Source organism: Crinia signifera, chromosome 9, assembly GCF_055691185.1.
Source record: "Crinia signifera chromosome 9, ASM5569118v1, whole genome shotgun sequence".
NCBI classification, from domain to species: Eukaryota; Metazoa; Chordata; class Amphibia; order Anura; family Myobatrachidae; genus Crinia; species Crinia signifera.
Genome location: NC_139225.1, coordinates 11,368,346 through 11,383,639, shown reverse-complemented (window position 1 = coordinate 11,383,639; position 15,294 = coordinate 11,368,346). Strand labels below are relative to the sequence as shown.

General features: G+C 41.5%; 1 protein-coding gene across 1 annotated transcript in view; it reads left to right on the top strand.

Moving 5' to 3' along the window:
* The window catches only part of PAPPA (pappalysin 1), a 308,026-nt gene extending 298,364 nt beyond the window's left edge, over positions 1 to 9,662 (top strand). Inside the window, exons 20-22 of the mRNA XM_083161035.1 lie at positions 57 to 128; positions 2,351 to 2,449; positions 5,623 to 9,662. Coding sequence (XP_083017161.1) covers positions 57 to 128; positions 2,351 to 2,449; positions 5,623 to 5,727 — 276 coding nt within the window. The 3' untranslated portion in view covers positions 5,728 to 9,662. The remainder of the gene's footprint in view (positions 1 to 56; positions 129 to 2,350; positions 2,450 to 5,622) is intronic.
* The last annotated feature ends 5,632 nt before the right edge of the window (positions 9,663 to 15,294 follow it).

Sequence of the window (15,294 nt, the reverse complement as noted above, 5' to 3'; positions counted from 1 at the left end):
CTGTATAAATTTTTTGATATTATCTCATAAAGAATACTTGTTATTTCTTGTTATAGAAAATTATCTGCACAGGAAAACGTAAATGGCATCCTCGCCCCGAAGCACTTTGCTGTATCAAAAAGTGTGAGGTAGGTCACTGAGTTAAAAGTAACCAACAAGGTTCTATGTGCTTAGAGTGCAAAAAGGTATCAATAAAGTTATATATACAAATAACAAAAAACTGTTTATTTAGTCTTGTGGCCTTTGCATATGATATACTGTATATTGTTGTGGCTACTGAATATCAGCACAGATTCAATGCAGGCTACAGTAGATTCTTCATGAACAAAAATATTTGTAGGCTAGGGTCGGTACTTTAAGGGGGTATGCAATGCTCCGCCGCTATTCCCAATGGGGGAAATAGCGGCGGGTCCCTATTCAATGCTGTCTTTACCGACGGCATTGAAGAGGGATCACGGCAGAACAAGCCTGACTTTAGAAGCCGTCAGCCCCGTTCTGCCGATAATGCCCATAGATTGTCGCGATCCCGGATGCAGATCGACAATCCACGGCCGTTTACTTGGACATGCCCACTTTTCGCCGATTGCCAGTCTGGACATTCAATCCCACCTGCTGATTTGCTGTCGGGCAAAACATAAACAGGCCTGGATCACGGCTGTCGGGAGGGATCGACAGCCGTGATCCGGCATTGCATACCCCCCTAAATGTTTAATTGTTATCTTAAAGTAGTAGATTAGAAGAACTGGGATATTTTGGAACATTCCTGCCAGTGGACAACAAGCTTGAATGTATTGACATAGATTAATTGAAAATGTGGGATAGAAGAAAGTGGGATAGAAGAAAGTGTCCAAGTTTCCAAAAACTGTAATGGTATGCTGTAGATTAACCGGTGTTGGACAACAAAGACAATTAAAATCAAGAAAGGGCGACAACACATAAAATAAGAGAACTTAAGGTGCTCATACACTCATGTGACTTCTCAGAGGGGAGAAGGCACATAAGATCCCCCTTGAAACGCCCCGTCAGCTTCACTGGTGGCAGGACTGCATACAATACACCATATGCAGTCCTTTTGCATATGATGTATAATATGTGATCCCAGCCAAGCCTGCCAGAGGCTATGTGATCTGGCATATCTATTGTGCAACCCATGCAATCTTCGGCTTTGCACCATTACACATGGAGCTGCAGTTCGGATGTCAAACGTGTGATTTTGACACTTTTCACCCAACTGCCCGAAGCATTCAAATTTGATGAAAATGGTAAAAATCGAACTAGTGAACCTTGCATGAACATGATTGATTAGTATTAATAGTTGAAGAAATATCTACAGTAGGTGTCATAAATTACCTTTTTACCAGGTATACAGTAAAGCCGATTTGTAGACATGGTTGCAGGTGGACACACGGAAAAGTTAGACATGGTCTTGGTCAACACATAAAAAGCTGGACTTGAGTTTTTGGATTTATTTTCAATTTTGTTGGACATTTTTATACTTTACCATCCCCGTGGTCTATGATTGGGAACAGAAAAGCATGCAAAGCAGTACAGTAATTTAGAGTCCACATGATGAAATTGACAATTCGACAACAAAACCACCATGAAAAACTCATCTTGAACTTTTCACGTGTTAACCATATCCAGGTTGACCTTTTCACGTGTTAACAATTTCCAGACTGACCTTTTGCTTGTGTTGATCTTTGGCCTATGTTGACCTTGTGCATGTAGACCATTTGATGCCAACCTGTTGATTGTTGGCCTAGGCACTGTCAACCCTTTATACAGATGGAGCAGCTCTCATTCTGACAGAGCTTGTTGCTGCCTTCCACCGCCTCCACGCTTCCCCCCTAAGCCTGCCCATCTCCCTGAAGCAGAGACAGGAAGGGTTTCCGCCATCCACCACCGAGCAAAGGGGACGCGCCTGCATGTGAGACGCTCGCGTGTCCCCATCAGATGCAGCGCCTCTCCGCCAGCAATCGCCAGCTCAGGGAATCTGGTGATTCTCCAGGCTGGGTGCGAGGTGCTACATCTGTATCAGATCCATGGAGAACTACTGTAGGAATGAAATTGATAAATGGGTGTTTTGAGAAAGTAGGCGAAGTGGTTACTATGGTCTGTTCAACGAAATAGAGTGGTGGATACAGATCACCCGGGTGGTAAGAGGGTGTTATCCAGACAAGGTGAATAAGTTATCTTTAGTTACAATCATTGAGGATCTGAGGATAATGTTAGAAGGGTATTTGTGAATTGGGTGGTTGTATATACAGTACTGTATACTTACAATGACATTAAACTATTTTTGTTTTAATTAAATCAATTTTTTTGTCTTTTATTGTTTCATTTCTTACAGCCATTCAATGCAGACAGTTATTGTGATGGTGGGAACAACTGGGCTTTTTGTGACTATGATGGAGGAGATTGCTGTACCTCCACCGTAAAGACGGGAAAGGTGAGACTCCTCAGTATTTCAGTGTTTACAGTAGTTACCCATTTGTTTATTTATTAAAAGCGGTTCCCCATTAACTGAAGGTTGGAGGCACTTTGCTCATAAACAGTTTATCGCTCAATGCCCAAAATCGTGATTTGGACACATGTTAAAACTGGCTAGAAGGATTCTATTGTACAGTATGATCCGTTTTCGGTGAATAGAGAGGTTCAGGTATTCCTGCTACTAATCACTCTTATTTGCTACACATGTGTATAATCCGCACGGTATGCAGTGCACGTGTGTGTGGTCCCTTCCCCCGTGAATGAGCTAGTCATTGGAAAGGTGATTGACAGCTGGCAGCTGCTTTCGGGCCGATATTTTCTAGGAGTGGGAGGGAGGGCCACTGAAGTCAGCAGCAGCAGCCTTATTCTCTACAAGGCCATTGACTTATTCAGTGCAGCAACATGGGGATAAAACCATGGTGACTGATTGCAAATGGTTTTCTCCCTTTGATTTGTACATGGATGCAAACACTTTCACAGCTGTGCACATGGGTGTGTGTGGGTGGGGGGGAATTTACCTGATGCCATTAGTCCTGCATCCCAGGGGTGTTCTGGATTTAGCCGAGCTCATCAGTACTGTCGTCCTTTGTGCAGTCTGTGTTGCTAGTAGCGCTACTAGTTCCCATCCATCGCAGGGACCCTGCCACTGACTGCCCATCGCTGCGGGGACCCTGCTGCCTCCCCCGCACTGCGTGGATCCACGCTGCCAGTACCCCACGCTGCCCAGGTACTACCTGCCTCAGTTTTCATACTTCATTCAGGCACTCAAAAGTCTTGCAGATAGAATAAACAATATGCACTAAAGCCTTGGGCATTAAATATATGTATATGCTATATCTATATCTATATCTATATATATATATATAGCTTTGTGTTTGGTGGCACTCCCGCAATCCACAAGATGCAGTCGAAGGCTTTTATCTTAATGATCTGGTGCCCTCCGTGGCGCAACAAACTGCTGCTGTGGTATGTAGTACAGGGGGGATGGCGGCACTCAGAGAAAAAATAGAAAAAATAGACCATGCTGTGGGTTGCTGACCAACGTTTCTGAGCCTACTGGCTCCTTTCCAGTAGGCTCAGAAACGTTGGTCAGCAACCCACAGCGTGGTCTATTTTTTCTCTGAGTGCCGCCATCCCCCCTGTACTATATATATATATATATATATATATATATATATATATATATACTGCAACAATAAGCGGCACTCGGAGGCTTGATCAATGGTGAAGAAACAGGAATATTCCTGTTTCTTCACCATTGATCAAGCCTCCGAGTGCCGCTTATTGTTGCAGTATACCACTTAAGGACACCCCTTTTGATAGAGGGCACCGGAGCAAGTTATTGTGGCATCCACTTCTAGTCCTGAGTGCCGGCCTCATTGTTGTGTGTGTATATATATATATATATATATATATATATATATATATATATATTGTGTAGGATGCCGGCACTAGAGTGGCTACGTGTTCATCATTTATTGCCAAGTCCTGAGTGCCGCGGTCCACAGGCACTTAGGTAGGAAAAAGGTGGATAAAGTTAATAGTGCTGTCCATAGGGGTAATTTATTCTGTGGATAGATTTTATACTTTACAGGGCTAGCCAGCATGATTGATGCTGCTGAATGTAACATATGAGAAGTTACAATGCTGTCATCCGTAGTTGTGAGCCACATGTTTTCCATCTATATTAATACATAGAACCTTAGATTTCTCTCTAATTTATCAAAGCTGTCAATAAGATGTGTGCCAATTGGCAGTCTTTGAAAGCACCTGCAAGTTTTCTCCCAGCTTCCAAACATGTCAGAACCGCTTCCTTCACTGGGAGAGGACAGATTGTAGCACGGCCATTTTCTCTTGGACGAAGTATCAGTGTTTACTACCAGCATTGTATTGTTTTTATAAATTTTTATATTATTAAACTGCATTGTATGAGGTCGTATCTGCTGGAGTTTGTTTGGAAAAGGATTCCATGTAGACAAAGAAAAATGAGAAACAGAATACGCGCTTCAGTTCCAGAATGTCCATTCTTCAGGACCACACAGTAATCTACAGATTCATGCTAAGAAACATTCTAATAGTGGCAGAAAAAGTGTCTTAGCTCTAAAAGAGACAATGGTGGAAATGCTGCAGAACCTCCCTTTATGTCCCCTGGGTATGGATCATTGGATAGACCCCAACTAGGTCAACACCACTAGGTCGACAGGGTCATTTAGTCGACACACATATTAGTTCGACGTGGGGAAGGTTAACAGTCAAAAGGTCGACAAGGAGTTTTTCACTTTTTTGTGGTTTTACGCACAATATTTTCAGTAGACTTCTTCAATTGGAATGCCAAGTTCCCCTGCAGGGTTCTTTGCTCAGCAATTAAGTGTCCTTCAAGTTTTGCTTCTGCAGAACTTGGGTGATGGCCTCATATATTTGTTCCAGATCTTGGGATGATATAGCGGTGCTGTACCTCAGATCCACAAGGGTCCTCCCAGTAGCCAGGTAACATAGAGATGCCACCAGTCTCTGCCCAGCAGAAATAGGACTCCTGAAATACTGTAGGCGTCCTCTTTGTTTTTTTAGTGTGGGGGACTGGGTGATCTTACTGTGGAAATTCACAGCTGCTGATCCTCCGTGAAACCGCTATGCCACTGTCTTCCATTCTCTCAGTAGCTAACAGAGAAGATATAGGCAGCAAACAGTTTCACCGCTCGCTTTGGAGTCCTGTAGTAAGAAAAGATCTCATGCAGGGCGGGCCCCGAGAGAGCTGTTTGCAGTGTTTGTATCCGGGCAGATGCTGCTTCAGTCGGGTTTCCCCGCCAGAGGGGATCAGTGTGGCCGCCTCTAGAGGTTGCCGCCAGGGTCCTGCCACCCAGCCGCCGAGTGACTGGGACGCAAGTGCGTGTGAGATGCTCACGCATCCCAGTCTAATGGAGACTCTATCAGCCAGTGCTCGCTCGCGGGGACATTCTGGGGAGCGCTGGCATTGAATGAGAGGGGCTCCATCTGTACATACACTGTTACAATATGTTTAGCACTAGTCCACAGATTCCTATTAGGATTTAAAAACAAAATGACAATTCTGTTTTTTAATCAAGTTTCAAAATGAGGATGTATCATATTGTTTTACTCTTGTGTTCCTTGCAGGTGACTCCATTTCCAGCAGATTGCGACATACAAGAGAAGTGTGCATGCCTGGACCCCCATGCAAAGGAGAACACTCAGAACACTCAAAGCCCCAGCCTTGGATAGCATTCTGTATGACTTGCAAAACCACAATCAAAGGCAGACTGAAGAACACACCTCATTCCCTTCTGTTACTTTTACATTAGCTGCTGAACTGGATAATGTTTCTCTACCAGAAACCGTTATATAAGAACCAGTCTGAACTTTTTTTGTTTTTTGTTTTATAAATGGAGAACTGGGAAATCTGAATCATGATTTGAATGCCATAAGGAACAAACACAAAACTCAGATGTGTTGAGCGGTGGTATGGCCAGAGGACAATGTACAAGCCATAAACACATTTATTTTTCCAGCTAGCTAGACTGGTTATCTCAGTCCTCCTTTCCTCTCCCAGATGGTTAAGACTAATATGTTGAAGGTTTCGAGTTGAAACAGGAGTGACTGGGGGATCTAGAAGACAATGTCTAGCTTTGCAGTCAATGCAAGCTTTAGAGTTTCGTTGTCAATCAAAACCTCGAGCTGCGCACTTTTCCTGTTGGAAGGTCTGTTAGGATGACATCTGACTGCCTTATAATGGACATTTATGATTTGTCCCAATGCCACCAAAACCCAACACTAGATGTTTGAGTGTAACTGTTGCTGCTATTCCTGCTGCTATGCCCCATACAGCCATTTTCCTTACTGTGTCAGGTCAAGTTGAAATCAATCCAAACAACCAGTCTGCCTTAAATCTTGTCTTCAGTCTGCTATTTCGCCCTCAGGCTTTGTCCTTATACACAAATCACAGGGACCAAACTACGTGTTTATCTTGAGATGGGTTTATACCTCCTGGTAAAGTCTAGCATAGAGCTTGGAGATGATATATATTAATTTTACAAAGAAGTTCACCGATCGGGTTAGACTGTATTCAAAGGAGACTTCTACGAACAACTGGTCTTTAACGTAATTGTGTTTTAAATAATCTGTAGTATTTAACACATTTTGTCAGTATTATATTTTAGGATCAATTTCCATGAATAATATTGCCATTTATGAATGGATATCCCTGCGTATACATGGAAACACACTGCCCTTATTTTCATTTCCATTATCAAGGTTTTCTTTTCTTTTAACCATGGTAGAATTGTGTGGTTCATGTTTGTCATATGTGTTTGCGGGTGCTGTGTACTACCTGTTTTCATATAAATGAATTAGACTTATGTTATGTGAAATGTTACATATGTATGTGGAGAATTCAGAATTCTCAAGTAGACCGGTAGATGTTTAGGTTAAGATGAGTACACCATGCCAGCAAGTAACATATACGTTGGTCTCCTTTAGTTTCTTGATAGCATGAACAGCATACTAAGAATAATTCTTGGAAGGCCAGTCTTGCATAGCAATGCTTACTGTATGTACTGTTAGCAGTCTCAATCGAGGTTCCAGTGGCGTAGCTACATATGTGGCAGACCCCGCAGCGGCTTGGGGGAGCGGCGCCAGCAGGGTCTGTGGTGGGAGAACTGACAGGTGACCCAGGAAGCATTGAGCGCTGAGCTGGTCCCACACTGTGCATATCTAATGAGCGGGTCCCCAACCGTGCATATGTAATGCTCAGCCAGCGGCGAACGTAGTCCATCGTCTTGACCCTTCTTGGGAAAGAGGGGGGCGCCAAATTTTTTTGGGCAGGGAGGAGAAAAAATTCTAGCTACGCCACTGCGGGGTTCATATGCAAACTCCTGATAAAAGCAGGATAGATCATATATTTCATGCTGCTGCTGAAAGTAGATTGTTCTTTTGTTTTGTCAAGTACTATGCTGGCACACATATGAGTCTGGAGATGACCAATTAACTGAGATCTTGTTGCGAAAGAGATGGGATTGTCCCATGTGTGAGATCCCTAAAGGATTAGGGCATTCCCTGAGGGTGTTTGTAGAGCAAGTTACAGCTACCTCCCTTCTGGTTTAAATTTCACTGGCTTGAAAATGTCAGTTTTTGTTTAGTTCTTTTTCCTGTGTTAAAAAAAAAAAACAGTTAGAAAAAACAAAAATTTTCTTGCCGATATGAGTGATTTTTTTTTTTAAATACTGCACGGTCCAAAATGAGATGCAAAATATATGGTTTTAAAGGGACATAATGTAACTAATTGCGAAGCGAAGAGCTACATCCACACCAGGTGGTGTTGGCGTGAAGCATGTTTATTAATCTTGTGCTTTAACATCTTTCCCGGCGCTCAAGATTTATTTTTACTGCTACATTTTTTGTGTGATTGTGCTTATATTAGACAAGAAATAGACACAAATAGTTGTTTGCTACCAGTATTTCACTGAGCTCTGGTTACTGCACTCAGAATATTGCCACGGCCTTAATGCATTGGTTTCCATAAAGCTGCTAGTAGCAAAAACGCACAAAATCCTCTTTATTTTCCCATAGGTGCAAACGAACTACTACTGCTCTCAACTGATTTCTAACACATGCTTATTCATTAAATAGGCTCCATGTACCCGTCTTGTACAAGTCAGCTTAAAATGCTTCAGAATGCACAAATGAAAGATTAAAAGGAAAAAAAAAGTCATCCTGTATGTACGTGAATCACTCCATATAAAGTGTTGAGAATAATTGCTTCTTTCAAATCCAACAACAAAAAAATGCTGAAACGAGAACAAAATTCAATAGGGGAGATGAGCACACAGACCTTTAAATCCCTAAAAAATGGTTCACCAGGTTGGAATTGAAAGGATGAATCTATATTTCTCTTGTGTGCACAAGTGCATCTGTCTATAAATCTGTACTATGTAGAAGTGCATCAATCTATAAATCTGTAGTATGCAGAAGTGCATTAATCTATAAATCTGTAGTATGTAGAAGTGCATCAATCTATAAATCTGTAGTATGCAGAAGTGCATCAATCTATAAATCTGTAGTATGCAGAAGTGCATCAATCTATAAATCTGTAGTATGCAGAAGTGCATCAATCTATAAATCTGTAGTATGCAGAAGTGCATCAATCTATAAATCTGTAGTATGTAGAAGTGCATCAATCTATAAATCTGTAGTATGCAGAAGTGCATCAATCTATAAATCTGTAGTATGCAGAAGTGCATCTGTCTATAAATCTGTAGTATGCAGAAGTGCATCTGTTTATAAATCTGTAGTATGCAGAAGTGCATCAATCTATAAATCGGTAGTATGCAGAAGTGCATCAATCTATGAATCTATATTCAGAAATGCATCAATCTATAAATCAGAGAAGTGCATCAATCACTAAATATATAATATGCAGAAGTGCATCAATCTATAAATCTATATTATACAGAAGTGCATCAATCTTTAAATCTATAACATACAGAAGTTCAATCGATAAATCTATAGTATGCAGAAGTGTATCAATCTGTAATATTTAGAAATGCATCAATCTATGCATACAGCAGTGCATCAATCTATAAAGTTATAGTATACAGAAGTGCATCAATCTATAAATCTATAATATGCAGAAGTGCCTCAATCTATAAATCTATAGTAAGCAGAAGTGCATCAATATATAATATTCAGAAGTGCATCAATATATAATATTCAGAAGTGCATCAATATATATAATATTCAGAAGTGCATCAATTTTTAAGTCTATAATATTCTGAAATTCGCAAGTGCGCTCTTCATAAGCAATCCCCTGATTTTTAGATTTAATAGTTTGCAGACTATAGTTTTTATGATGTTTGAAATAAATATCCATTGACCAACAAAAAGAGTACTTGGCAAAATAATTCAGATCCCTTTTTTTTTTTTCAAATTTTCTGGATTACAAACAATACACATATTTTTCAAATTTGTATTTTATAGCAGCAGCATATTTTTTAAATAAGTTTACTTGTCAGCAGATAATTGAACAAAACTAAAAAAAAAGTGAATTACGCTGCATTTATACTTTTTCAGACCCACACACATTAATATTTGGCAGAGCTACTTTTTGCTACAAGTTTTGGGTCTTTTGGGGTAAGGGTCTGGAAGCTATATATATATATATATATATATATATATATATATATATATATATATATATATATATATTTATATATATATATATATATTTATATAGCTAAATAATCCTCACCTCTGAGGTGAAGTACCGCCAGTAACCATTAGAGGCCATTCTACGGACCAAATGACTCCTTAATAGAAAGTGAAAGCAAAATGATCTATTTCAGAATTGTTGGATATGGAGTGAGGGGTCTTTGAAGACAAAGATTTTAGGCAACAGCAGATTGGGACTAAGCCGTCAATTTGATGGGCTTTTAACTAGTTTTGGTATATTTTAATTGCTGGACAGTACTGATGAAACCCATTTATCAATCCTACCACTGGATTTTGATACAGTGACATTTTGCACCAGGACTGGGCCACTTAGGGACATTTAAATATTTATTGAGTTTTAGATCATTTATATAGTCCAGTTTGCTGCAGAGCACCTGATATAGTTGTTAATGCACCTTTACTCAATTTGGTACTTGTTTCCTATCTGGGCACCCATCGCGGGCATCGCGGGTACATCGCATGTCATTATAATGACATGCGATGGGCCAGACGCGATGCCCGCGATTTTCCCATAGGGAACAATGTTAAATGCCTCAATTTAGCCGCGATGACCGCGATTTACCATAGGAAACAATGTTAAATGGATCAATTTCCCCAAATTATCATAGGGAACAATGGGAAATGTGGCAAAGACACCCCTGAACATAAAAATGTCCCCCCAAAAGTAGTTGACGCCACCCCGCCATCAACGTGAACCCGAAGCGTGGCGAGCGCAGCGAGCCCGCGAGGGGCGGCGGTACGCGTCCTCCGACCTTTTCATGCCCTACTATCCACTAGGGCGTGGAGTGAGAATAGAATAGTGTGGCGAGCGCAGCGAGCCACCGAGCCCGAAGCGTGGCGAGCGCAGCGAGCCCCGCGAGGGGACGCGGATACCTTCACAGTTATCCGCGTCCCCTCGCGGGCTTCCCAGGTGTCCATGGCGTCGCGGACACCTGGGAAGCCCGCGAAGGGACGCGTTTACCTGTGAAGGTATCCGCGTCCCCTCGCGGGGCTCGCTGCGCTCGCCACGCTTCGGGCTCGGTGGCTCGCTGCGCTCGCCACACTATTCTATTCTCACTCCACGCCCTAGTGGATAGTAGGGCATGAAAAGGTCGGAGGACGCGTACCGCCGCCCCTCGCGGGCTCGCTGCGCTCGCCACACTTCGGGTTCACGTTGATGGCGGGGTGGCGTCAACTACTTTTGGGGGGAAATTTTTGTTTTTGCCACATTTCCCATTGTTCCCTATGATAATTTGGGGAAATTGATCCATTTAACATTGTTTCCTATGGTAAATCGCGGTCATCGCGGGTAAATTGAGGCATTTAACATTGTTCCCTATGGGAAAATCGCGGGCATCGCGTCTGGCCCATCGCACCCGATTTTTTATCGGCCGCGATGCCCGCGATGGCCCCGATTTTACCCCCGATGCCCGCGATTAAAATCGTGGGCGCCCAGATAGGAAACAAGTACCCTCAATTTTCATCCGTATAGGTCTTTCACAGTGATTGTTGCCATTTCAATGGATCTCCACATAAGTCCTGTGTTGGACTGGGCAATAAAGTGCCCACCAGTGGTATGCAGAATTATGGGCCCATGTTTAGCAGGTGACCCATGGCCCTCTAATAGAGTACCAACACATTTACAGTAAACAGTGCATGGTCTGGAACGTGACCTTTTACGGAGTGGATGGATCCATTGGACCATTAGATGCTGAAGCTTTTGAAGGTGTCTTTTACATGTTGGGTTGTTTAAGAACTTCACAGATGTAGTCACATAAATCGACTGGAACTGGACGGGCATCTGACATCCCGTGATGTCACCTGCCCACCCCCTGCACCTACGTCACCAGGCGATTTGCATGGGAATGTCCAGGGTTTTCATTGGAACGCCCATGAAATGCTGGGCATTCCCATGGATGAATCCCCCGGCCTGTCCCCCCCAGCACCCCGCGCCTGCAGTCTTGGGTGCATGCACCTGGCGGACACTCTGTTTGCTATGGCGGCACACACCCGGTGCATGCACATGGGCAGAAATGCCCAGATAACATACAATGCCCTTGCATGCTTCTGGATGTGGTCACTGAGCCATATATTGCGCAGTTGTAGTGTGTACAGCCAACCTACATATTGTTCTGTCGTTCATGCCATTGGCATGGACCCAGCTTGTTCCCAGCTTGAGGTACCCATCTGGGGCATCTTATGCATACATTGCTGAAATGTGGTTAGGTTCTAAGCTTAAAGAGGGTGACATGATTGAGGTTGGCATTTTTCATGTCAATGTGAGAAACTGGTTAGCCTAAAATGCATGCCTCTTTAAATGTGTATTAATGCACATTTAGCAAAAAGATTTAGCAGTTATTTAAAGGAGAGAAAGAGGTTATGGAAACCGGGTCTGGCAATGGGCCATGGAATGTATCAAACATAAAATGCGACATCTAAAAAGGACATTCTGCATTTCCCTAATGATTGAAATCAACTAAATTAAAACTTAAATTGAGAAAAGGTCCTAACGTAGTAAGAAGTCGCACGTGTATTTGTCAATTTTAAGACAAATTAGTGGTAGAAAAATATTCGTATTACTCCTAAAACATTCAAATGATTTGTATAATTTTGCAATGTACTGTTATAACATATCCTGTAGAGCAGGGGTGGGGAACCTCAGGCCCAGGGGCCGTATGCAGCCCCCATATATGGTGTGAGTGGCCCTCTTACCCGCCTGGCAGCTTTGCCGGGAGTCAAGTACAGGGGAATTCTCGCGAGAGGTCGGTAGTTCTCGCGAAATTCCTCTTAATCAACAGCAGCCGGAGACTGTCAGTCCTATTCAGCGGCAGCAGCCGGAGACTGTCAGTCCTATTCAGCAGCAGCCGCCGGAGCGTGGGACAGCTGCAGCAGGACAATTTGTAAGAGACATTTTTACATATGGCCCCTGAAGGATTTCTTCCCCATACAACTGGCCCTTGGCATAAAAAAGGTTCCCCACCTCTGCTGTAGAGCATCTCATACTAAAAAAAAAGAATCCGCTTTATTTTTACCCTAAAATAGTCTTAATTTCCCCTAAAAATGTATAACAAAAAAAAAACAGTCCCTCATCTTCTGTTGAATATTGATTATTGCCAGGGCTATTTTTGTACAGGCTCCAGCAGGAACTGAGGCCCTTACTCTAGTTCACTCTTTCTGAAAAAATATTTCTTAAATGGACAAAACCATGTGCACTGCAGGTGAGGCAGGTGTTACTTGTGCAGAGATAATTAGATTTGGGTGGGGTTTTACACCTGCCTCACCTGCAGTGCACATGGTTTTGTCCATCTAAGAAATATTTTGTCAGAAAGAGTGAACTAGAATAAGGGCCTCAGTTCCTGCTGGAGCCTGTACAAAAATAGCCCTGATTATTGCTGATGTAATCCATGTACATATCAAAAAAGCGTCATTTAGTAAATGATCAATGTGCGGTTGTTACCGGTAAGTTGCCTCTTTATATTTGCAGCCAGTTTCCATATATAGATGTATGCTATGGATATTATATGAGAAACCGAGAAATAAAATACGGTGTACAGCAAAGAAACCAGAAATGCAGTAATAATATATGAAGTTTTTCCTTAATTCAGGTCTGAGTGCTCAGCCCCAGTTTACACCAGCAGTTAATTAGAATTAATATTCGCTGCATTATGCAAATATGAAATGACCGGCCTGTGCTAAGAGTAATATAGTGTGTTTGTGTGGATGTATGAGCCTCTGTTTTTGTATGCCTGTGTGTATAGCCAGATGCACTGTTGATTGCTTCTTTGTATATTTTACATGCTAAATCTCCATATAAAAAAACTGTGATCTCCTCAAAAGAAATGTATTGTACTTATATTATGGAAATTGCTCTTCCTTATTTATGTATTGTAATGGAACTTTTATTTGTAATATGAAATCTGTTGCATTTTTTTTTTTATCATGAAAAACTGAAAATATTGACTTATCTTAAGAACATGTTACCTACTGTAATGTCAATGTCAATTTTCCTCTTCCTCATCCTCTCCCTTCCACACCTCATGTGTGTATTTGTGCTGCTCCGTATTGTCGTACTTAGAGATTTGTTCTGTTTGAGAAAAACAAAAATATAATTGAAAACCTCCAAGCAATATATAAAGATGTAAATAGTAGAGCTTATTTATTAAGAATGTCATACATTTAATTTATATCTACACAATGTTATTTTTTAAATTATTTTACTTTCATCCAATACAGTTTTTAACTATTATTTTGTCTTTATTTCATTGTGTTTTTTGGTTTTTTTGTTGTTTTTTTGGGGTTTTCTTGTTCTTTGCATTGTTTATATGGTAAAATATATTATTATGTGATTTTATAACCATACCATTGAATAAGTTACATTACCTTTTTTTTGGTTTTGGTAGACTGGTCCAGGTTTTTCATATAACAAGTCAAGACAATCTTATCTAATAGCTTTGTGACTAGTATCTCTTAATATGCAATGCAACATTGCATGGTAAAATCACCATTACGAATCAGCCATTAAAGTATAATACTTCACTTACATGCAATGCTGATATATTCTTAAAGGGACACTACCACCAAAAATACTATAAATAAAGTTATGTTTAATAATTTTATGTCTATCAATTTAGTGAATGTATTTATTATTAGGGAAAGAGTTTTCCACTTTGCATAATTCATCCTGATGTTTAAGGAACATTAAAATAAAACAATCAAACAAAACAACATTCTTAGAACGCATGATTACATTTTCCTCTGCATCTTCCCTCTTGAACTGGGAAAATTAATTACATTTTCCTGATTGTTTCTGTGGTACTGCATAGTTTAATATGTGCCCAAAGTCCTTCTTCTAAATAGATACTACTGACTTGGATTACTAAGCAGTAAAGCCTTTGATTAACTTGTTATCTGTTCTGCTGCTCTGGAAAATAATGAATAAAAAAATACACATGCTATACATACAGATGGAGCGCCTCTCATTCAGCGCCAGGAATCGCCAGAATGCCCCTCTATCTGAGTGGGACGCGAGAGCGTCTTACATGCATGTGCGTCCCAGTATTTCATTGGCGGGGGATGGAATCCCTGACCGTCTTTGCTTCAAGGAAATGGGCAGGGTTAGGGGGGGTGCGGGGAGCTGCAGGCACTGAAGGGGGAGCAGCGTGGAGGTGGCAGTGGGCGGCAGTGGGCTTCTTGCGGCTGGCGGGGCTAGTCGATCCGACAGCCAGCCACCGGTTAGATGAGCTACATCTGTATATACAAATACATAAAAGTGTGCTGCAAGGTAAATGGAATATTATCTGCTTGCCTCCATGCCCAAGTACATTGGGCCATGTTGTAGATATGTCGGAGAACAAATGGTTTACAAAATGAAACAAGCAGTGGGAATGAGTTGTTCGCCTCTTCTGTTGTTGCTTGGATCACAGAAAAATGCCTCACCTGGACCTCCATGAGATGCTGAATGACCATGATGGCCTGCAAGCTAGTACTGGAGTCCGACTCTCCCCTCTATTTTTTGGCTGGGAGACAGGACTGAAAAACAGCCTTCAATCTAGTTCTAAAAGTTCTACACTTTCCTTGGCCACAAAG